General features: G+C 44.4%; 1 protein-coding gene across 1 annotated transcript; it reads left to right on the forward strand.

The window, feature by feature from the left end:
* The first annotated feature begins 851 nt into the window (after positions 1–851).
* Positions 852–2,309, forward strand: LOC136539542 (heavy metal-associated isoprenylated plant protein 39-like). The gene is made up of 3 exons (XM_066531507.1): positions 852–1,049; positions 1,256–1,331; positions 1,431–2,309. Exons 1-3 carry the CDS (start codon positions 1,041–1,043, stop codon positions 1,820–1,822), a joined length of 477 nt encoding a protein of 158 aa, XP_066387604.1. The 5' UTR covers positions 852–1,040; the 3' UTR covers positions 1,823–2,309.
* The last annotated feature ends 22,982 nt before the right edge of the window (positions 2,310–25,291 follow it).

The raw sequence follows: 25,291 nt of genomic DNA on the forward strand, positions 1-25,291 counted from the left end.
TTATCTTGTTTTCATAGTTCAATGGCCAGAGATACCTAGGTTAAGACTTTGATGGCGAAAACTGAACTCGGATGATAGTTCCTTGCTCAAAATAGACTTCTTCCAAACTAATATGATAAAAAATTGAAAGCTAAAAATCCTGACTCACAATGTGACGATACATTTGATGTAATAAGAGCTCATATAACTTAAGCTAAGATTTCACCTAACCACATATTGAAGACACGTTGATGTGTGATGCAAAAGGAAAGGAAAACTATAATGTTTGATAAATGTGTCGTAGCCACATAGAAATTATCCGTGTGCTATTATAAGAGATAATGTAAAAGTACTCCCTCCGTCTAGAAACGGTAATCGTATTAGACCAGAAAAAAGGTCATACAAAATTGATTTTGACCATTAATTTGTAATATAATATAAAATCGATGGCACGCTCTAAGCTTTAATACAATACAACTAATTGTTGGTCAAAATCTATAAAGTTTGACTTTTTCCTTGGTCAAATATGATTACCATTTTTGAACGTAGTAGGGAGTGTTTCTATGTGCATTTGTGTTAGAAAATTAAAAGAGAGCACGCAAAGATAAATAATTTGATTAGTTATAAGTATTAAATTCATTCAATTACTTCTAACCCTTATGTAGTTATGTTATGTAATTTTGCTTCAAAAGAAGCACAGATTGATGAACTAGTGGGTGTGATTAAAAAACTAAAGAGAGCCAACAGGGTGGAAGAGAACCAAGATTTGCTCCTCACCAACTTTCCCTTTCCCTATTTTCCTTTCTCTTTTTGAAACGTGACACACCCAGGAGCCACAGCTGATGCTTGCTTTACTTACAGCTTCACTCTAGTGTTGCCTCCGCCCTCTCCACCATTGCTTTTTATGTCGGTCTGACCCCCGTACTCCTCTCCGCGCCATTATTCCTCCTCTCCTGCTCTCCAGTCTCCACCCCCATCCTCCCTCCTCCTCCTTGCCTGCAGCAGGCCTCCTCTGGTGCGCCGCCGGCCAGTGCTCGCACCACACCCCGGCGACCGGCGAGATGTCGAAGGTAAGGCGCGCTCGTGCTGCTCGCATTGATCGTGATCTGATTTCTTTCTGCCATTCGTACGTGTGCACAAAGCTGGTCGCCTTTCCAGAGGCATGGGGAGGATCCTGCTTTGGAATCCAAGAAATGATTCGTTTCGCTTTTCTCTTATGGACTCTCTGCTTTTGCACTCTGCTCATCTCTGCTTCCCTGTTGGACTTTGGATGCAGAAAATCGTGGTGAAGCTGCACCTGCACGACAACAAGGACAAGCAGAAGGCCATGAAGGCTGTCTCGGCGCTCACCGGTAATCATGGCAGCTTCTTCTCCTCTGCTGTTTCTGATCGCGCGTCTAGGAGAGCAGCGACGCCTTACAACCGTGTCCTGCTGATTGTGTGCTGTGCAGGCATCGACGAGATATCCGTGGACATGGCGTCGCACAAGATGACGGTGATCGGCATGGTGGACCCCGTGAACGTGGTGAGCAAGCTGCGCAAGGCGTCGTGGTCAGCGACCATCGACTCCGTCGGCCCGGCCAAGGAGCCGGAGAAGAAAGAAGGGGAGAAGAAGGACGGCGAGGCCAAGAAGGACGGCGAGGGGGACAAGAAGAAGGAAGGCGACGACAAGGACAAGGACGGCGACGGCAAGAAGGTGGCGCCGCCGACGGAGCAGCAGATCCTGGCCGAGCTGATGAACCAGTACCGGGCGTACTACTACCCGTACCCGCACATGACCACCCCCGCCCACTACTACGTGCAGAGCATGGAGGAGAACCCCAACTCCTGCACCATCTGCTAAACCATTCTGCTTCTGGCTGCTGCATGAGGTAATTAAGCTAAGCTTGCCCGATTATTAGTTACGAGCTGTGTGCATGTATATATGCGTACACACCTTATGGCACGGACGATCTAGCTAAGAAGGTGAAGGTAGTGTTGGACCGTGCATTTTGTGACGCGTAGTAAGAAGAAAAAGTGTGCCGATTTCACTTCTACATCGAGGTCTAGGCTGCTGCATAGGCATAGCGCCTACTCGTGTGGCCATGCATGCTGCCATGGACATGGAGGATGCGTTGCCAGCGTGTCTGTATTACCTGTATGACGTGGGTATGTGTAAGTGAAACTTTGCTTTCTGGTATAACCAGAGCTGTAATGATGATTTGTAGCTACAATTTTGGATTTTAGAGTATTGATTTTTTTTGTTTTTTGTTTTTTTTTGCATGTTTGTGTGAATATATGTGAACTCACTTAATATGCTATTACCGGTTGACGCTTGCTCAATCGCAGCATCATGAATGACATGGAAAACAAAATCCATAGTTAGACTGACAAGTGGGGCCAATGACTCTATACTTTTTTTGCGAGGGCCTATGACTATATGCTAGGGACCTGTCCGTATTACTTTTTTTTTCAACAGAAGTGATGTATATCTGTAATATGAGCAATTTGTCGCATGTTCAAAATCACTGTTAACTTTGTTCTTCGTCTTAGTCCTGTCAGGTCATGATATTCACAGCCCGCCCAACAAAAATTGGATTATCGGAGAAACAGAATCTTGATACGCCACGTAATGCCAACTAAGAAATGTTTTTCACTGGCCTCTCTTGAGACTTATTGGTCTACGACAAGTTGAACACAAGAATTGCAAGTTTCAAATCAAGACAGAGAAAAAAACACACACAAATATGCTAAAAGATAGCAACTGGGAACAGAGTGCCAAGCCGACACCTCACACATCTCACTCTCACTCTCTCATAGTCATATAGTCTCGTAGATAAGCAAACCTACCCACCGTCCCACGCACACCTCTACTATCTTTCACTTGAAAATTGAAAATTGCATCACGTAGTGGCCAAACATATTGGATGTCATGGAACCAGTATAATACGAATCATCAATCAGATCAGCAAGCTATATGTATTATTGACTTCATTTAGCACACCCATTTGGAGCCAGATTCACATCCCAGTATTCCACAGGCAGGTTCGCCCAAAGCTTTCAGCAAGACCGCTCACTCAATGTCTCAAACAGCTGAATGCTCTGGCTTAGATTTCTCATATTTTACATTAGAGTATCAATTAGTCCATAGCCGTAGTTTAATGGCCGCAACAAGGTTTAGTATAAGTTAGTACAACTCGCATGCCTGTTGCTACAATCTTCAGAGGAAACAACAAAGATGCATGAGCTCACCAATTCTTCTGACATCAGCCATCAGGTCCAGCACATCTGAAGAACGGGATGGAATTTTTGGTAACACTCAGTGCCTGTTTGGAATGCGGGATTTTTTTTTCCCATTCCTGCGTTTTTCCTATGAAATTGAACTGATTCCTGTGAAATTCCTGTGCGATTCCTGTGAAATTCCTGCGTTCCAAACAAGCCCTCAACATGGAAATACTACCAAGGAGATGAAAGGGATAGGGGCGTTTGCGCACACGGGTGTGCCTACTTGCATCCATCCACGAAATGGAGTGCAGGTGAAGGCGTGGCAACTGTCAGGTGACGAAGGAAAATTTGGATGGTCTCAACCAAAACCACTCGTTCTCTTGTCTGAAACATTTGGGTGCCGGTCAGCCCGGATGATCAGGACGTTTCAGGCTTATCTGGCCAAATGTCAACTTTCATTTGCGGGGGGTGCATCAAAACCTAAAACTGAACATGCTGCGAAATTTACTTGGCCTCTTTCCTTATGCTGTAGCAGCTGAGCACTGAAATTATTATCTGAAAAGGAATGGAAGGATACTTACAAATTCACAACGAACTGTTCCGGTTGTAGGTCCTAATAAATTGGGCACGATTACTGCAGTGGGTCTAGGAATTCATCATACATACCAACGACGGTTGAGCATGCTGTCTTTCTCCAACAGTAAAATGATCATTGATCATCAGGACCGTCGTCAAATGGATTTGTTGGAAGATAGAATCTAAACACAAGGAAGAAGACGACACTGAGCTGAGCTGGGCAGCTGGCGAATCGTTAGTACTCTTTGGGCTTTATCTTTCTATTGGGCCGCTCGTATTGATCGCTTAATGGGCCAGATGGCCAGCGTTGGCAGCGCCTCCCAGTCCGTCTGATAGGTGATAATTGATATAGCCTGGAACCGGCTCCTCAGACATTGCATGTCACGCTGCGTCCATTCAACAACGTGCTGTAATAACTTAGCTAAAAAAAGGAAAACAACGTGTTGTAACATCTTTTGTTTCCATGTAAATATCATTTGTTCCCTAAACTAAAATTTAGTAGGAAAGGTGTAAGAAGTTTAACATCAAGATAAGTCGCACGATTGCTTTTGCTTATATATCCTCAACAAAAAGAAAAATGCGTATGAAGAACATAAATAGATTTTAAGAAGAAGATTGCAAAAGCACACAAAAAGGCACACATAAATTTGAGTATTTATTTACTCTCTCCATCCAACAATTGGATGTTGGTGTGGTGTTGCAAATATGGCTCACTGTTACTATACGCATGAAAGTGATAATATTTTGGAACAAAAAACACCATGAGCGCACCCACCCTCCCTCCCCTCTCACCCACCGGCGACAATGACAACACCTGGTGATCCGTAGCTTTATGGATCTCTCCGTCCTCGATCGCCGGCCTGGAAGGGTGGTGGAAGCAAAAATCATCCGCTATTTCAATGCTCCGATCCATTTTGATCCATCTCTTTCCCCTAAGGAGTTCTTCCTTGTCTTTTCTGTTGGACATGCAAATTTCGTCTAACAAAGGGTTCAGTCTCTTGCATTCTGCAATCTGTTATTTGTGGCATCCCTTCTGAATTTAGAGTCCGTTCTCTTGGGGACCGTGTTTTTTTATTCTCAGTACATTCTCAGGAAGTTGGATTTCATATTTATCGGCTTCGTTCCTTTGAATGTGCTAGCTTTAAGATTTTCTTCCACCTTTGGCATGGTGGTGGTCCGAATTTATGCTTTGGAATATAAGAATTGGTTACAAGAACAATCTGCAGAATGGGTTGAGATTGTTAGAAGGAATTCTAGTTCTAATCCCCTTTCGGGAGCCAATCTAACACGCTTGGGTCAGGGGCGTGTTCTTCACGATCATCAAAATTCAAATTTTCAATCTCGTGCTGCCCAACAACGAAATGGTCGGTCTTTACTCGAATTAAGCCTGTCGTTAATAATGTCTTAAATCCAGCCTTTAAGGGGATTCTTGGCCCTCCCCCTTCCTATTTGCGCCCTTCTTTACAGCCTCGAAATTTTGGCCCAGCCCATCAACACGCCAATACTTATGGCCATCCGTGCCAAACATGTGGTCTCTCTGGTCATCAGCCTGGAAGGTGTGGCTTCCCTCCTCGATCCTCGTGCCGCTTCAATACACCTGCTGGTAATAGCGCTCCTTCCACCGGTAATCCTTCTAGCAATCACTCGCTGCAGACAAGGCCCAAAACCGGCTACAAAGAAGCATGTTTCGCCTCTTTCTCTGATTTCTCCAAGTCCTGCCTTGGACTTTCACCTCCCCCTCGTCACTGTTTGTTGGAGCCGTACCTAGAAGATCACGGCTCCAGAGTTTGAGGATGAGCTACCGGCACTGCCCTCATCACCGGCGACGTCGAGCTCATCACCACCCGTCTACTCTTCTTTTGGTGAGTTCACTTGTGCATCCCTTGGCATTATTCTTAAGTCGCCACCTAGCGTGGTTTCAAGAAACCCCCGTTACTGTTACTTCATCGACCTCTCCCTCCAATCTACAGGGGAGGATGGCTTTCCAATTTGTTGATCCATAGCCTTTCTTGCCGCATAGTGCTCAGCGAGTGATGGTACCTGGTAGACCTCTGATGCACAGCGTGTTATCATGGGTAGACTTCATAAATAGCATAATGACTTGGCAATAGCAACCTTCAATCCTTTACCTCAAGAGCAGTTTGATTTTGACACTATCAGAGATGTCTTGATTGATTTTCTGAATCGGCATTCTATTCCATATGGAGTCATCCAACCTTGTCTATTTGGACAAGCTTATGTCAAATTCACTTACATGCATTAGAGAGACCTTTTGATTCACAATAGCCCACTGCCTTATGGTAATGGACCTATTTCTTTCATTGTTCATGATAGAGCTTGGAACAATAGGACAACAGTTATGACACATGAGGTTTGGCTGAGTTTGATTGGTCTCAATCTTGATCTGTGGAGTCATGCTTTGGTTGATAAGGCTATTTCTGAATTTGGGAAGTTAATAGTTTGGGAAGAAGATTATCAGAATATGGCTGGAGTGTTTCTCAGAGTTAGAGTGTGTGGATTGGAGTCCATTCCTTGGTTTTTTACATTTACAAAAGACCTTGAAGATAGTTGGACAGTCCAATGTGAAATTTTTCAAGCTACACTCCTTGGTGGTCTGCCACAAGATGAAGATCTCCCACCTGGTCCTGATGATAATGACAATGGTGTGCAGCCCAATAACTTTGCCTATTTTGGTTTTAGGCAACCAGGACAGGGTCCTCCTCAACCACCAGCACAACACTTCAACCCTTTTGCAGCACCAAACCCAAATCAAGAGAACCTTCAAGCTATGGGCTGGGACCTTTGGCCCAATCAACAGAACGTAGCTCAAGTTGATGGGTCTATTGTTTCAGCCTGATTTGGATCCTGTTCCAAATGTCATCCCTCTGTAGCCCGATGTTCTAAAAGAGGTGATTCTTAATGTTGATGGCCCTGAGGAACAGGTTCAGAATGTTGATGATGCTCAAGTGCTGGCCATGGATGATTTAACTGATGCTTCTGAGAATGAACCAAAACCTGCTCTTCTACCAATTTAGCAAGTGGAAATTGTTTCTTTTCCCAATTTTGAGAACTTGCAGCCTCTCATTCTAGAAGAGGATTAGTATGAAGATCTTTTGGGCTTTCTGAATGAGCCTGACAATGTCCAGGATCCTTTCCACCAAGACAATTTGCATGTGGGCTTTGCTTCAATTTTTCAGGCAACCCCTGATCCTCAACTCTTCCCATGGATGGAGCCCACCCCATCTTTCAAGCCTAGTCCTGAAGTTCTTTGGTTATAGGTAAAATTCTTTTTCCAGACCTCTGTGCCATCTCCTTCAGTTGTAATTCATGATTCTTAGATGATTTTTTTCACCTTCAATCTCTTGCAGCTTAATACCTTTGATTGGGCCAAGGATTTCCTTCAATCCCCTGCCTAGGATTTTTCAAAGCATCCTCTTTAGGTAACTCTTCTTCTTTCCATCTCCCAAAAAGCTACCCTGCAATTACAATTTCTTTTTGTATTAACTCTGAAACAACCTCTGTTGTCACTGAAGAGTTACCATCTGATGCTGCTGCTATTGCCTCTTCTATAACTGACATCACTGTTTCTTCTACACAAGCTAAGCAAACCCCACGTACCAGAAAAGGCAAAGAATCTATTATTTCTAAAGTTTATGTCCGTCGTAGCTTGAGGATCAAGAAGCTGAACAAGGGGTTCAAGACCTCAGGATGCAAAGATAAGAGTTGTCTGGGCTGCTCAGCTACTCCTCCTGCAATCTCTACTTCAATAATTCGAGTTCTTAGGGCTGCCTTTTACAACATCAACCATGAAGATCTTTCTAATGCTAATCTCAATGCTAAGCCATCTAGCACCAAGCCTGTGGGTAAGAAAGGAGCCAAGAAGAAGGCAAGCAAGCTTCCACATAAGGGAGGAGATCAGTAGCTAGTCCTTTGTTAAGCCTAGGACTTTGACTCTCTTTACTTTTGTTCAAACATGAGTCATAGAGATTGGGTCATTTTGTGTTGGAATGTTCGTGGTGTAAATTCAGATAAAAAGTGGAATGCAATCCGTGATAGAATTGTAGAAAGTCATTGTGATATAGTGTGTCTTCAGGAAACAAAGAGATAGCACTTTGATGATCTATTTGTAAGAAACATCTATCCACCTGCTTTTGATAAATATATTTACCTCCCCTCAGTGGGAGCTTCTGGTGGTATAATTGTTCTTTGGAAATATGTCTTCTTTAATGGCAACCTTGTTTTCCAAAATATGTTTGCTCTTTCTATGGAATTCTATTCTTTGCATGACAATGCTCATTGGATCCTAACTAACATCTATGCTCCCTGCTCTCATCCTAAAAAAAGAGAATTTCTCCAATGGTTCAAAAATATTGATATGCCAGATGTAGTGGACTGGTTGATAGTTGGTGATTTTAATCTTTGTAGATCACCTGATGATAGAAATCAGCCTGGGGGTAATGTGGATATGTATCTATTCAATGAGTCTATTAGCTATCTGGGGTTGATTGATATTCCTCTAAAAGGTACAAGATTTACCTGGTCCAACAAGCAACAATCTCCTCTATTGGAAAGACTTGATTGGTTCTTTACTTCCCCTTCTTGGACCCTGTCTTATCCTAACACCTATGCTTACCCTCTAAGCATGGAAACTTCTAACCATACCCCCTAAGCCATCTCAGTTTCCACTAAAATCCCCAAAAGATCAATCTTTAGGTCTGAGAACCATTGGTCGGAACATCCTGATTTCTTCTTTGTTGTGCAGCAGCATTGGACTGCCCCTACTCACATTTCTGATGCTGCCAAAATTCTGACAGCAAAATTCAAAAATCTGAGAATGGCTCTTAAAGTCTGGATGGCAACCCTATCTAATCTCAAAAGCACTATTAGTAATGTGAAAATTGTGCTAGATTTCCCGTAGGTCATTGTGGAATTCAAAGATTGGTCTATTCCTGAGTGGAATTTCAAAAGTATGCTTGAGTCAAAATTGCAAAATCTGTTGAAACCACAGAAGATTTATTGGAAGCAAAGGGGTCAAGTTAAATGGGTGACTCTTAGTGATGCAAGCACTAAATTTTTTCATGCTCATGCTACAATAAAGTATATATGAAATTTGATCACTAGTCTTAGAGAATGAGAATGGTGGCTATTTTTTATCATCAGCAGATGGCACAATTAATTTGGCTGGCATTTAAAGAGAGATTGGATGTGTCGAGTTCACTAGTATTCATTTCAACCTTGATCATCTAATGCAGCCTACTGTTGATTTGCGTTCTTGAAAGGTCCTTGTGTGGTTTTGGTAATTGAGTGACAACCTAGGTGTACTAAGTGTGTTTATGTGAGATACACAGGTGATTAGTCCACAGGTTCATATGTGTGAGCAACATATGCCATGAAGGTGAAAATGGCTTGGAGATGTTGCAAAGCTCACACATGTGATGATGAAGGAGCTCATTGCAAATGAGACATGACATTAAGTCATGTGATCAAGGTGGAGAAGATCAAGACAAGACTTGGCTTGATAGACTGGTTGCAAGCGTGAAGGGCAGGTTGGAGGCTTTGGAGTGATGGACCGCGTGGCGGTGAAGCTTAAGCAAGACTTGGCGCCGATGGACAAAGGCAACAGTGAAAAGCAAGTGAAGTCAAGATCGATGAACCAATATGATCATGTGATGATATGAAGTGGATCATATCATTGTTGATTGTGTTGGTGCATGTGTTGCATTGACATTGGAGGAGATGGAATGGAATGCGTAAGGCAAAGGTATAACCTAGGGCATTTCATTTCACCGGTCATAGGTGTGTAGAGAAGTTTATGAGCGGGTTTAGGATAGATGGTCGTACTATCAAGAGGGGCAAACTTGTTTGCATATCGGTCATCTAGTGCCACTCGAGTGATCTAACTTTGCATCGTCGCTAGAATTGAGTGGCCTGGCAAGTTGAGTGGCTAATCCTTTGGAAAAGGTTTGTGAAAATACTAACACACATACACATGGTGGTGTACACTTGGTGGTGTTGGCACATTTACAAAGGAGATGAAGTTGGAGTTGATATGGATCAACTCGGCGAAGGAACAGAAGCAAGGGTTCGAACTCCACCGGCGGAGTGTCCACCCGTAGAGTGCGGACAGTCTAATGATGCCACCGGCGCCCTATATAGAAAAGACAAGGTCTCACAAAGTGGACCGAACGCTGGTCACGTGGTGACCGGACGCTGGTCATGTGGTGACCGGACGCTGGGGTCCTACATCCGGATAGTGGCTACAAAGAGCGTGTAGGCGTCGGTCTTCGACCGGACGCTGGCGCTGGGAGTGACCGGACACTGATAGGGTGTGTCCAGTCAGGTTGAAGTATGGTGATGTAGGCGACATAGAGAAGTTAGAGAAGGACCGGACGCTGATGCTGTGTCCGATCATGACAGACCGGATGCGTCCGGTCGCGGTTGGGCAGCTCTGGGAGCTTACTGGAAACGACCGGACGCTGGGGTCATGCGTCCGGTCACTTTGAGCAGCTGTGTCTGGTCATCACTTGACCGTTGAGATCAAGCAACTAAGGTTGAACGGAGGCAACACGTGGCGAGCATCCGTTGACCGGACGCTGAGGTCCAGCGTCCGGTCGATATGACCGGCGCGTCCGGTCAACCCAAAAAACGCCTAGTGAAGAGGTAACAGCTAGTTTAGCCCATGGGGCTTTAAATAGAAGGTGGTCTCAGCCATGGCTGGTGCAGAGCACCTCGGGGGACTTTGTGTCCATGCTTGAGAGTGCTTGGGAGTCCTCCATCTCACATATGCTTGATAGTGATCATCCGATTATGTGAGAGAGCGATTCTAGTGCGATTGCATCGTGAGGTTACATCGAGTGGCACTAGGTGATCGAGTTGCAAGCCGGTGGTGCTTGTTACTCTTAGAGGTTGTCACCTCCTAGATGGCTTAGTGGTGGTCTCCGTCGAAGCCCGCAAGAAGCTTGTGCGGTGCTCCGGAGAAGAGCTTTGTGAGGGGCATTGTGCTCGCCCCACGGGAACCATGAATAGCAACTCTAGTTGAGCGTGTCATTGAGCTACCCTCACTTTTGGGATAGGTTCTTGCGGTGCCCAACGTGCGGGCTTGGCGGGTGATGCCAATTAGCCGTCGAACCACCAAGTGAGCGGTCGACACAATGGGGACTAGCGTGTTAGCAAGCACGTGAACCTTGGGAGAAAAATCACCGTGTCAACCTTGTTCTTCTCATTGGTTTAGAATCCCTTTACATAAGCTTGTGATTACTTTTATATACATAGTGCTTGTGTAGTTGCTCTTGTAATTAGTTAGCTTATGTAGCTCACTAGTTATCTTCTTGCTTGTGTAGCTAAAGATGGCAGCGGTTCGGGTTCGGTGCGGATATCCGCGGGTTTCGGGTCCGCGGTTTTCGGTTTCGGTTCCTGGTTTTCACCCACGGATTTGCGGGTTCGGATACCCGAAAAACCGCGGTTTTGGGGCGGATATTAAAATTGACCCGTGGAGCTCCATCGGGGCTCCGGAAATTTCAGCCCACCAGAAGCCCACCTAGGAACCCTAAGTATATAAGCGTGGAATCGACGATTCGTTCAGCCCCCAACCGGCCAACCCTCAGTCCCTCACTCCCTCAGCCCTCATCCAGTCATCCGCATCCATGGATCCACCCAGGCGCTGCAGCCGCACAGCCACATCCACGCACGGGCGACGAGCGACAGCGGGTCGGCGGCTCGTTCCTTCCCCGCACGGCCGCACGCAGGTACGGCGGCGCATCCTGATCGGCGACTCCGGCGTCGGCAAGTCCAACCTGCTCTCACGCGCAACGAGTTCAGCCTCGAGTTCCGTCTTCCTGCCGTTCCGCCGACCAGAAGAGGTGAGCCGTCCGTCCTCTTGCCCTCCTCGCTCTCAGCCGCCGCTTTCCATCCGTTCGTTTTCCCGCCTCTCCGTTGCTTCCTCACTGCTGGATCTGTGGTGCCGCCACGGTCTACAGGTGCGGGGCGTGGGGACGACGCCGGATCTGTGGTGCCGCTGGTGGGGCAAGATCTGGAGCGAGGCTGCGCGGGAGCTGATCCGGAGCTGCGTCTGGTGTGCCGGTGCTTGGCCGCAGTCGACGCCGCGCCTGCTGCTGTTATGCTGTATGCGGTCGCTTAGGTATGGTTCCTCGGCCGTCTTCTTCTTTCGCTTACTGCTTATGAAATCGATCTATAGAGATGTGACATTTTGATTTTTGTTGCGCTTACTTGCATGGACACGGTCTCAGTCTCTCAGATTACTGCCTATAGTTGAGAGCTCTCTGTAAGTCTCATTCTAGGCGGCGTGCATGCCAATTGTTCTTGGTGTCAGCGTAGATGTTGCTCACTGGCATCAGGTTTCAAACTGATGGTATATTTTACAGAGTCTAGTATTTAAGCTCATAGTACTTCTCATGGAGTCATGGGTGCCATGCTAAAGGCTCTGTTGAAACCCTAAGATGTAAAATTCTTCAATTATACGCTATTTGCAATTGGCATATATGTTTGTGCAGTTTTGTGGAAATTTTGTTTTCTGCAATTCTCTCTATACATGAAATGAATTCATTGCTGCAATTGGCTAACACCAAAGGATATATGCAATTTTTCCATATGTTGTTCAGAAAAGTTTTTTTCCATATTTGCTGCAATTGGCTCTGTTGAAACCTGCTCTCATTGGCTCATTGCTGCAAATGGCCGTAAATTGAAGTGATTTCCACTTTCTTATGCTTTTCTTATTGTCAATAGCCATTGAAAAGTTTGCTGAGAAGTTAGCCCATCTTATGTCTATGCTCATCACGAATTTCCCTTTTGTATTTGTCAGGAAGTGAGCAATGTCGGCTCCTGGTGCTTCAAGTGGATCTCAAGCTGCTGCTGCTGCATCTCAATCTGTGGGTTCTCGTCCACGTCTTACAGCCAATTCAGCAGCACCGCCATCCGATTCAGCAGCACCGGCAACTGATTCTGCAACTCTAGGTAATAATTCAGTGGTAGAGGTAGAAGATGATGTTCCTGTTGGTAGTAAGAGGAAGCTAAGATCTGAAGTATGGAAAGACTTTGATTTGATTAATGTAAGTGGGGTATGGAAAGCAAAATGTAAATGGTGCAAAAAACATTTAGGTGGGGAGACAAGAAATGGTACAACCCACTTAAAGAATCACATTGCTGTATGTCAGGACAGAGCTACTAGAAAAGGTTTAACACAGTCTACTCTTAAATTATCTGCAAACCCACAAGATGGCACTGTCACATTAGAGAAGTATGTGTTTGATCAAGATGTCGCTAGGAAAGAACTTGCTTTAATGATTATTGTCCATGAGTTTCCTCTTTCCATGGTGGACTATGTTGGATTTCGCAAGTTTTGTGCTGCATTGCAGCCAGCATTCAAGGTAGTGTCTAGAAACACAATTAGGAAGGATATCTTGGATATGTATCAAGTGCAGAAGCAATCTATGGTGAATTACATCAAAAAATTGAGTGCTCGTGTTGCTGTTACTACGGACTTGTGGACAGCAAACCACCAGAGAAAAGGTTACATGGCAGTTACAGCCCATTTTCTAGATGAAGATTGGAAGCTTAAAAGTTTTCTTATTAGGTAATAATAAATCACATCATTTTGTGTTTTTGTGGACAGCAAACCACCAGAGAAAAGTTTTCGTATTAGCTAAAAAGTTTTCTTATTGTTGTAGGTTTATTTATGTTCCGGCACCACATACTGCAGAGGTTATAGCAGAGGTTCTTCATGAAGTTCTCCTAGATTGGCATATTGAGAGGAATCTGTCCACTATAACTCTTGACAACTGTAGTGTCAATGATAGCCTCATGAAGACCTTGATTGGCACCGATGGTGATGACCTTGCAAAGAACAAGGCTGCTGTGGAAGGCAAGTTACCACTCCTCTCTTGTATGTTGAAGGGCAAATTAATTCATATGCGTTGTGCTGCACATATTTTAAATTTGATTGTGAAAGATGGAATGAGTGTAATGGAGAAGGGAATTGATAATGTGCGTGATAGTGTTGCATACTGGTCGGCCACTCCTAAAAGACATGAGAAGTTTGAGAAAATGGCAGCACAAATGAAAGGAAAATATGAGAAAAGAATTGCTCTTGATTGTAAAACTAGATGGAACTCTACTTATATTATGCTTAGCACTGCACTAGTTTACCAAGATGTTTTTGAGCGCCTTGCTTCTCGTGCTCCTTGTGTTCCATCTCAAGATGATTGGAAGTTTGCTAGAGAGCTTTGTGATAGGTTAAAGATGTTCTATGATGTAACTGAGCTACTATCAGGAACTAAATATGTCACAGCCAACCTTTTCTTCCCCAAAATATGCAACATTTTTTTGACAATTAGGAAGTGGCAAAGCAGTGAAATTCCTAAGGTAGAAGAAATGTCTATTAAAATGAAAGAGAAATTCAACAAGTATTGGTCAGATGTGCATGGTTTGATGGCTGTTGCTGCTGTCCTAGATCCTAGGTTTAAATTACAATTGTTGAATGCTCTTTTTCTCAAAATTCATGGGTCAGAAAGTGTAGCTATGGAAGCTGTCAACAAAGTGAAAGACTTGTTATACAATCTGGTTTTGGAATACCAAGATTGTATGGAGGATGTTGCCACAACAGATGGTGCTCAAACTAGACCAAGTGCTGCAAAGCAGATGGATGATGAAGATTGGATTGACACTTTTGATGACTACATGTCCAAACAGCCAGCTGTGACCTCCACCTATGTGCGAACAGAGTTAGATTTGTACTTGGAAGAGCCACTGCTGCCTAGGACACAAGAGTTAGATATCATTCAGTGGTGGCAACATGCAGGGCTCAAATACCCAACATTACAAAAAATTGCACGTGATGTCCTTGCTATTCCTGTGACAACGGTGGCATCCGAGTCAGCCTTTAGCACTAGTGGGAGAATAATTAGTCCACATCGTAGTAGGCTTGCACCATCAATGATTGAGGCACTTATGTGTATGCAAGCATGGTCTCATAATGACATGTTAGGTAAGTGCAGTTTCTATAAGTATGTGGTTTTCATTCCATATAAGTTATATAACTAATTTGTGAAAATCACATCAATGCAGGGTCTCATTCTACTTTTGTTGGTGCTTTGATGACTTGTCTTGATGAAAAAGATGAAGAAATGGTAGTGCTGTTGTTTCCTTGTATATTCAATTTGTGAATTTACAATGCGTTGAACATTCAAGTAATGAGCTACTCTCTATTTTTATTTCACAGGATGAAGATGACTCCAACATAATTGATGAATGATGAACTCTGTAATAATCTGGACAGTGTGTACTGTTATTTGTTTGGACTGTAATATGTGAACTGTACTGAACTTGGGTTGCTTCTCCAATTCTACCTTTGTGGCGCTGCAATATTTGTTTGGACTGTAATTGATGAATGTTTGGACTGTAATATTTGTTTGGATGTTTGGACTTTGCCACTTTGGACTAACTTCTGTACCATGTACGTCTGTATATGTGTGTAATATCTTTTGTTTCGACTTTGCCACTTTGGACTGTAATATTTGGACAGTGTGTTCTGTTAATGGCTGGACACAAATGTAGCTGCTACTTGCATGTTCTGTACAATATCCTCGGGTTTCGGTTAATCCGTCGGGTTTCGGGGATCCGTGGGTTTCGGTTTTGGGGATGGATTTTCACCCGAATCGATTTTCGGGGCGGGTTCGGGTTTTAGGTTCGGGTTTCGGTTTTGGGTGCCCAGACACTCCACCCGATCCGAACCCGCCCCGTTGCCATCTTTATGTGTAGCATAGAAATAGCTCCTTTGCATGGCTAATTTGGTTTATGTAACCTTGTTAGTCACATTGCTTAGTTTGTGTAGCTAAGTATTTACGCTCTCTAATTTGGCTTTGGTTGCCTTGTTATTGAGCATTGCTAGTGAGCTTAGTTGACTTTGTGCTTTTGCTTACTAGCATGTGTAGGAGCTCCCTTGTTACTTAAAGTACTAGTGGCATAGGTTTATGTGACCTTGCTTCTAGAATTAGTTAGGTTAGCTCTAGCTAGCCTGGCACCTTTCTTGCTTAATTAGTATCTTTGGAAGGTGCTAGAGAACATAAATAGAGGAGTGTAGTCTTGGCTAGATCGATAGTTTTAATTCCGCACTTATTTTGGTTAGCCGACGTGATTAATTTTAGAAAGGACTATTCAATCCCTCCCTCTAGTCCGCCATCTCGACCTTACAGTTCTCTAGAGCTACCTTTTACCAAAGATAAAATTGACTCTGTAGTCAAGTCTTTACCATCTGTTAAATCTCCTGATCGTGATGGTTTCAATACAGACTTTGTGAAAAGATGATGGTCCATCATTTGTGAAGATTTTTATAGAATGTGTACTGCTTTTTATAATGGTGACATTTGTTTACAAAGTATCAATGGCTCTTTAATCACCTTGGTCCCCAAGAAAGAAAATATTGTCAGAGTTGCTAACTTTAGACCAATTTTACTTTTGAACACCTCTGTAAAGATCATCACAAATATCTTGGCCAACATATTATAGCTGCTCCTTCCAAAAATCATACACACCAATCAATATGGTTTCATTAAGCACAGATGTATTCAAGATTGTCTGGCTTGGTCACTGGAGTTCCTTCATCTCTGCCATCAATCTAGAAATAAAATTATTATTCTTCTAAAATTGGATTTTGAAAAAGCTTTTGATAAAGTTGAACACAATTTGATGAAAAGGATTATGGAGTAGAAATGTTTCCTAGCAAGATGGATAGCATGGATGAATCTAATTTTTAGTAGTGGCACTTCAGCTGTTCTACTTAATGGGGTTGTTAGGGACCATGACGTCTAAGAGGAGGGGATGAATTAGACAACTTAAAACTCTAACTCTAAACTATAGCCTCTTTTTCTATCCTTAGCAAAAACCTATGCAAAAGATAAACTATCTAGATGTACAACTATGGTTTTGCTAGTGTGTTGTTATCTCTAGCGCAAAAAGGAGTTATGCAACCTAGGTTCCAAACCTATCAACTAGCCTATCACTAAGATAGGAAAGTAAAGCACAAACAAAGATTGAAATGTAAATGTGAAAGCTAAAGAGTAAGGTAGAGATATGCAAACTCTCATCGATGACTCCGGTATTTTTACCGAGGTATCGAGAAGCACGCAAACTTCTCCCTAGTTATCGTTGGAGCCTCTCGCAAGGAATCCTTTGCAAGGGCCAAGCTCCCGGTCGGGTAACTCTGTGGATAGCCCCAGGCCTTCCCCATGCACAAGTGGGTCTTCGGTGTGCCTTCCGGCAAGCATCTCCCATACCGCTCCCCGTCGTCTTCACTATCAAGCTTCCGGCCGAACCATCGTAGGCCTTGTTCCCTTTGGTATACGGTGGCGACCACAACACAAACGCGGTTGGTGTGATCTCGCAAGACTACAAGTCCCTCTGATGTACAACAATGGTATGCGCAAGCACCGAGTGGTAAGAGGTGTGCAAACCTCACTAAATACTAGGTCTAAACTTAAAGCAAGCGCATAAACGGTGGTCTAATCAACCTAAGCACTTCGCAAAGCACCTACGCTAATCACCTAATGAATCACTAAGCACTATGCAAGTGGATATCACTAAAATGGTGTATCAACACCCTTGGTACGTTTCCTCAGCTCATCTCATCTCAAATGGCCGGTTGGGGGGTCTATTTATAGCCCCACATGTGAGAACTAGCCATTGGACCCAAGACCTAACTTTCTGTTAGTGATCGAACGCTGATCACGTCCTGATCGGACGTGTCTAGTCCTACCGACCGTTGGAGCGCGCGCGTTGATCGGACTCTGGGCCAAGTCCGGTCTCACTCGATTGGACACGTCCGGTCGCGCTGGCGCCGCTCTGGAACCTTTCTAGACATGATCGGATGCTACTTCTTGGTGTGTCCGGTCATCCTGCTGTTGCGTCCGGTCACGCTGAGAACGTTGCTGTTGATGATAAATAGTGAAGTCTGTGTGTCCGGTCACTACCTCGCTCAGCGTTCGATCGTTGCTACTAATGCCTGTTGTTGCCGAGTAACTGATCGGACACGTCTAGTCCTCATAGGGCCATGTTCGGTCACCTCTACCGAGCTCATTTCTTTGTGATCTTGCGTCTATCTTGGTTTTCACCTTCATACTTGGACTTTGCTGGATATCTTGGATACTCTCTTGTGCTTCTAGGGTCTTGCTTAAAGTATTGATCATTGGATCACCATGTCACCTTTGTCCAAGTCACTTTTGCACCCTATTAAACTACAAAACAATTACTTATAAATTCATTAGTGCAATTTGGTTGTGTTGGTCATCAAATACCAAAGTCCAAAGTAAATGGGCCTAGGGTCAATTTTCCTTACAATCTCCTTATTTTTGGTGATTGATGACAACACGACCAAAGCAAGCAAATAATAAAAATTTTGGAATTTAAAAACTATTTACTTGCTAGGATGCAATGCAAAGGGCAAGGTTATATGATGCTAAAAGATACCACACGTAAACATCTTTGGAAACTTATCTTGCCCTTACAAATGTTCCCATGTGGCATTATGGATTTAAGCCTCACTCTAACTCCATAATCCACTATCTTTCCTTTCTCAGACCATTACCACTTATAAATTATTATGATCGGGCTTGCTTTTGGTCCTATAAATTCTCCCCCTTTGGAATCAAACACTGAAAAGGAAGACATTAGTAGCACAAGGGAGGGTCAAACTTTGTGATCCTTTGTATGTGGAGTGGACTAGGTCACCAAATTTGACTCTCACATTACATAGACTAAGTTCCCCCTAAATATATGCATATATATGATGAAGAATGTTGTTTATGCATAATTGGCAAATTAATGCTCAAGGGAGTTTAATCTATATAATGCATGGAGAAAGCATATAAATACCAAAGTGAAATCAATATGATGATATCGGTTTAGAAGTACCACATGTGGAAACCAATTTGATTTATACCACTTGCAATAGGTGGCGGATATTTAAAGTATGATGCTTAACTCCAGGGACTCTATTTTCCTTGCAATGAGACTACTACACACATAATAAGCTTGAAAAGGTGTTAGTCTCAAAGCATCCAACTTGTAGAGTAACCTCTCCCTAAATTTGTGCACACAAGTATGGTATACTTGTAGGTCTCATGCACATTGATTTTAGAATAAAAAATATCACTTGAAAGATGACATCACATGAATGTGAGAATCATTTTTAAAAGTGGTATTCGGGAGAAATTATCTATAATTTGGACTTTGGCACATATTAGATGAACAATTGTAAAACAAACTATGTGTCGTGCTCCTAAACAATTAAACCATGTAGGTTTGCTCCAAGGGTTAAGAGTGAAACCGAGCAAGCCTCCCATAAGATATACTTAGTGTATGCAAGACAAAAGATTAAGCATGTAAATACAAACCTAGGCATGAAAATGGTCTAGGTGCTAATTGAAATTGCAAGAAATTAAATCTAGTTACATAACATGGAAAGGGGAATTTAGGTTCATAGTATTCAGTAACCCACTTAGCAATTATCTTGTCCATAATGATGCACCCTATGAAAAGCACCCATACTTTACCAAGTCTCCAAATTTCCCGAAGTCCATCGGACTTCTCACTTTCCTTTTGGGATCCAAACCTTCTTGGTGCTCTTCATATTGGAAATGATCTCCTTTGGCACCCAAATGTGTTTGGCCCCATTGTTGGCTTGCTTGTTCACCTTGATGGCCACCACCTTGTCATTTTTCTTCTTCAAGAGAGATAAGGTGTGGAGGCCTTTTTGTCCACCTTATTGGTGTAGGTGTTGGAGAGCTTGCTTGTTTCCTTTTTATTTTTCTCTTTCTTCTTAGCTCCTCCCCCATTCTTCACCTTACACTCATAGGACTTGTGGCCTTCCTTGTGGCACATGTGACAAACCACGGTTTGTCTTTCATCAAGCTTCTTCACTCCCTTAATGGTGTTATCTTGATGATGTTGGGCTTGCTCCATTTTGCCTTTTACTTGAGTCAAGTCCTTGGTAAGGCAAGCCACTTCTTGCTTGAGTTACTCATTCTCCATTGCGACCTCTTGTGTGCATGTATCTACAACAACTTTCTCAACACAAACCTAGTTGCACAAGGGTGAATCTAAACATAAATCATTGCAAGAAGTAGAGGCATCCTTTTTAGGCATGTGTCGGTGTAGAAAGTGACCAACTAGTGAATATTTGTAGTTTTGCTATATGTTGTGATCGGAGGTGGCCTAGCACTCAATGACATAGGATATATACTAGTTCAGGCAATGTATCCTACGTCTAGTTGGGGTCGGTCGGTGACTTTATTCCTAAGCATAGGTGCTCGAAGTTTGTAGTGGGGTTACAAACGAGAAGGAAGAAGAAGGGGTGTACAATAGGTCCGATCAACTCCGGTCGGAAGGGCCAAGAGCGACAGGAGCTACGCTATGAGCTAAGTGTTCAAGCGTGTGCTTGGGATACAAACCCGGCGGTTCAGTGGTTGTGAGCTGATGAACTTGATCGATGTTGGTTATCTTCAAGAAGGGCTCTCTCCTCTTTGTTGGAGGGGCACGTCCCCTTTTATAGATAAAAGGGATGGCTTTACAAGTGAGAGGGTGAGGGTACGTATGCTACCGAGCCTTGTTGCCCACACCTATCAAGCCTTGTTGCCCACACCGGTGGGTACAAGATAATGGTAGACGCCTACAACACTGTTGATGTCACTGTAGAATATCATAGAGGTCGTGCTGCCTTTTTCAGGGATGGTGGACGTCGGTATCTGCAAATATTGTTTGATGCCTAGAGTTATGTGAGGAGTCTCGCTATGTTCACCCGGTACAGTAAATCATGGCGCCCATACCGCTATCGATGCCTAGAGACACGTGGGGGGCCTTACCGTGTGGGAGTTTTAGCGGCCCCTATAATACTGTAGAGAGAGATGTCGGCGCCTACAATACTGTTTGTGTCAGGGTGGCTGCAGAGTACTGTTCTGCGCAGGGTATGGTCCCTGGTACAGTGGTTTTGACTTGTGAGCCTTGCCTTGCCTTTCTCCGCACGTCTTCTGGTTCCTACCGAGCGGGCGTCCCCGGTCGGATGGCTCCAGTCGGCTCTGAGTGCGCTGGTCGGAGAAGAGCGGTGAGCAGGGTTCCTGCGATCCCCGGTCGGAGACGCGGGGTCGGAGTTAGAAGTAGTGTTTTGGGCGAGGCCTTCCGATCGGAGAGGCCGTCCGGTGGCGACTAGAGTCGAAGCAAACGCTCCGGTCGGAGAGATGGGCCGAAGCAGCCGACGGGCTGGCGCTGTTCCTCTTTGGCCAGACCTTTCGGTCGGTGACATGGCCGCCCTTCCGGCCTGTTGTTTTAGACTCTTGGACCGGCCCATGAGTTACGTGTTGTCGGCTTGGGCCGAGCCTTGGCGTGAAAGCCGGTCCCCGAGGGACCCCGGGTTTATGAACCCGACAGCATGTCAAAGATAGAACTTTTCTTTTTAGGTGCCTTGTTGAGGGTTGTACTAACGGTTTCAAAATTAGAAACTTTATTAGTTAGCTCATCACAATGTTTGCACATGGTTTCTATTTTAGCAAGCAAACTTTTATAAGCATCTTGTGAGCTAGCTAACTTTTCTTTTAATTTTTTATTTTTCTTTACAAGTTGCTCATCATTGATTGTGCATTCATTTGTTGTTGCACTAGCCTCAAGTTACTCAATTTTAGTAGATAGTTCAATATTGAGATTAGCAAATGTCTCATATTGTTAAAGCAAGGTTTTATATACTTCTTGTGAACTATCTAGCTTTTCTTGCAACATTTTTAGCTTCTTTTGTTGGCTAGTGCAAGCCCTAGCATATTTAAGATTTTCTTGCACAAACCAAGACTGTAATGTAAATGAGGAAACTAAAGAGTAAGGTAGAGATATGCAAACTCCCGTCGACGACTCCGGTATTTTTACCGAGGTATCGAGAAGCATGCAAGCTTCTCCCTAGTCTTCGTTGGAGCCCCTCGCAAGAACTCCCTCGCAAGGTCTAAGCTCCCGGTCGGGTAACTCCGTGGATAGCCCTGGGTCTTCCCCACGTACAAGTAGGTCTCCGGTGTGCCTTCCGACAAGCCTCTCCCGAACTGCTCCCCGTCGTCTTCACTATCAAGCTTCCGGCCAAACCGTCGCGAACCTTGTTCCCTTTGGTACACGGTGACGGCCACACCATAAACGCGGTTGGTGTGATCTCGCAAGACTAAAAGCCCCTCCATATACAACAATGGTGCGTGAAAGCACTGAGTGGTAAGAGGTATGCAAACCTCACTAAACACTAGGCCTAAACCTAGAGAAAGCGCATAAGCGGTAGTCTAATCAACCTAAGCACTTCGCAAAGCACCTACACTAATCACCTAATGAATCACTAAGCACTATACAAGTGGAGATCACTAAAATGGTGTATCAACACCCTTGGTATGTTTCCTCAGCTCACCTCACCTCAAATGGTCGGTTGGGGGTCTATTTATAGCCCCACATGTGAGAACAAGCCGTTGGACCTGAGACCTAACTTTCTGCTAGTGACCGGACGCTGATGACGTCCCGATCGGACGTGTCCGGTCCTACCAACTGTTGGAGCGTGCGTATTGATCGGACTCTGGGCCGAGTCCGGTCTCACTAGATCGGACACGTCCGGTCGCGCTGGCGCCGCACTGGAACCTTTCTGGACATGATCGGACACTACTTCTTGGTGCGTCCGGTCGTCCTACCGTCGCGTCTGGTCACGCTGAGAACGTTGTCGTTGACGATGAACAGTAAAGTCCGTGCGTCCGTTCACTGTCTCGCTCAGCGTCTGGTCGCTGCTGCTGACTCCTGCTGTTGCCAAGCAACTGATCGAACGCATCCGGTCCTCATAGGGCCGCGTTCGGTCACCTCTGCCGAGCTCGTTTCTTCGCGATCTTGCGTCCAGCTTGGTTCCCATCTTCGTGCTTGGACTTTGCTGGATATCTTGGATCCTCTCTTGTGCTTCTAGGGTCTTGCTTAAGGTGTTGATTATCGGAACATGGTCTCCTTTCTCTCCCACTAGTTTTGCCACACAATCAAGATTTCTCAATATTGCAGTACGCTGATGATACATTAATTTTCATGAGAGCAGATGCTAGAGAGCTTTTCTTTCCCAAAGCTTTACTGAATTCTTTTGCTAAATCTACAGGGCTAATGGTTAACTATGGAAAGTCAATGATGGTTCCTGTCAATGTTGATGATGCTAAACTTAAAATCCTTTCAAAAACTTTGGGATGTACAAAAGGTTCTTTGCCATTCACCTATTTAGGTCTACCTCTAAGTCTAACCAGGCCTACTGTGGCTGATTATTGGCCACTGGTTTTAAGATGTGAAAGCCGTTTGTGAGTGTTTCTAACTTCCTAAATGAAGCTGGCAGGTTACAGTTAACAAATGCAGTGTTCAGTGCCTTTCCTACCTTTGCAATGTCCACCTATCTATTGCCTAAAACGGTTGTTAAGTAAATAGATATGTTCAGAAAGCACTGTCTATGGCATGGTTCTGATGTTAAAAATAGAAAACCTCCAAATGCAGCTTGGCTAATGGTTTGTGTTCCAAAAGAATGTGGTGGTCTAGGGGTTCTTGACTTACATACACATAATCAGAGTTTGTTACTAAACAATTTGCACAAATTCTTTAATAGAGTGGATATCCCCTTGGTCAATCTTGTGTGGGAATCTCTTTTGCCAAAGATAAATTCATCACTGTTCAGTGTTTCTGTCAGTTAGCATAGCCTCATGTTCTCTTCCATTTGCCACTCTCTGAGGAAGCTTATCAGTAGTTTATTGATTTGTCAGTCCTTGTGCAGAATGTGACTTTGTAGGAGGGGTTCGATTCATGCTCTTATGTTTGGAATTCAAACACCTTCACTTCCAGACGTGCATATAAGCATCTTATTGGGAATCAACCAGTTCATCTAGTATATTCTTGGTTGTGGAAGTCTTGCTGTCAAAATAAAAGAAAGTTCTTCTTTTCGTTGTTACTGAAGGATCGGCTAAGTACCAGAGAAATTCTAAGAAGAAAAAAATTGCATCTTGATGATTATAACTGTGTGCTATGTAGCCATGGAAGAATCTCTGGTTCATCTGATCTTAGATTGTTCTTTCTCAAGATCCTGCTGGTTCACTTTGGGCTTGCTTATACATAACTCTTCTGACCCATTTGGTACTCTAGCTTCTTTTAGAGCACAGTTACAGCAGCCTTTCTTCATGGAAATTATAGTGACAATGTCTTGGTTAATCTGGATGGTTCGAAATGATGCAATCTTCAAGCATGTACAACCCTCTGTTGATCATTGCAAGCGGATCTTTCATCAAGAATTTGCTTTAGTTATACTTAAAGCAAAAAGTAGCTTAGCTCCTTTGTTAACTCAATGGCTAGAAGTTTATGTGTAATTCGTCAGATCTTCTTTGTTTCTTTTTTTTTTTTGTTTCTTGAGCTCCACCGTAAGACTGTTTTTAAGTTTTTCAAATTCAATAAAAGCTCAGTGGGGGGCAACCCCTCCTGTTTCATTCAAAAAAAATTGATGAATTACTATACCAAAAAAATATTTTCACAACAAATCAGGGTAAGCATGAAACCAATATACCATGTGTTGCCGGTATACATGGCCAACCGGACCGCCCGGCACTGGCACGAGCACGTGCAGGCACGGCACTATGCGGCATGGTAGCTTAGCCGTGCCGTGCCGGATAGTGCCACCGTGCCGTCGTCTTTGGCCCAGGCACGGCAGTCCGACGTGCCCGTGCCGGCCTGCAGCAGCGCCTCGAGCTCGAGGCCGTCGCGACTCGCACCGCCGCCGCGTCCAACGCCTGTGGCCGCCGTGTCGAGGCTGTCTCATCGCCGCAGCGCCAAGCACGCCGCGCCACCGCATCGCTGCGCCCCAGAGTCATCGTCGTCGCCGCCGTGCTCCGCGCGAACGCCGTTGCGCCGCCGAATTAGTGCCTCGCGCCGCCGCCACTGTAGCCGCGCCTTGAGGAGAAGACGAGTGGGGGAAGGAGTGGCCTTGAGGAGAAGACGAGTAGGGGAGGGAGTGCCTTGATGTTTCTGCGGTTGGGACTCGGGAGCAAGACGGGGGGAGCCGGGACAGAAGCGAGCAAAAAGGAACGGCGGCTGGGAGAGGTAAAAATGAGAGAGAACGAGGAGGGACTTGCTTTTATAACTAAGGTCAAAAAATAATGCAAATCAATCCAACGATCCAAAATAATTGGGCAACTATCATGTCGACCCATTAACCATGTCATGCCCGTGCCGGCATTGCGGGTCGTACCTGTGGCCTAGACACGGCCTAAGATTATGCCCGTGCCGACACTAACACTATGACTCTCGTGCCTATGCCGTGCTAGTGTCGTGCTTTTTTGGGTTGAGCTCATGCCCGTCCATAGTGCCTGGCCTTTTCGGTCATCTATAGTTGCCGGTGACGTTACTGACTTCGCCGTACCTTAATTTTATTTTGTCTTCCGCCATTGGTTGACTAGACGCTGCTCACTCACAGGCAGCAATTCGTCAATTGCCAAATTGAAAATGACAAAAACTC

This window comes from Miscanthus floridulus, chromosome 2 (genome assembly GCF_019320115.1).
Source record: "Miscanthus floridulus cultivar M001 chromosome 2, ASM1932011v1, whole genome shotgun sequence".
In the NCBI taxonomy this organism is placed as follows: domain Eukaryota; kingdom Viridiplantae; phylum Streptophyta; class Magnoliopsida; order Poales; family Poaceae; genus Miscanthus; species Miscanthus floridulus.

What these genes read in the sequence shown, in the direction of transcription:
- LOC136539542 (XM_066531507.1), top strand. An exon ending in GGCTGTCTCGGCGCTCACCG is followed by an intron (nt 1,332 to 1,430) that starts GTAATCATGGCA and finishes TGTGCTGTGCAG; the next exon opens with GCATCGACGAGATATCCGTG.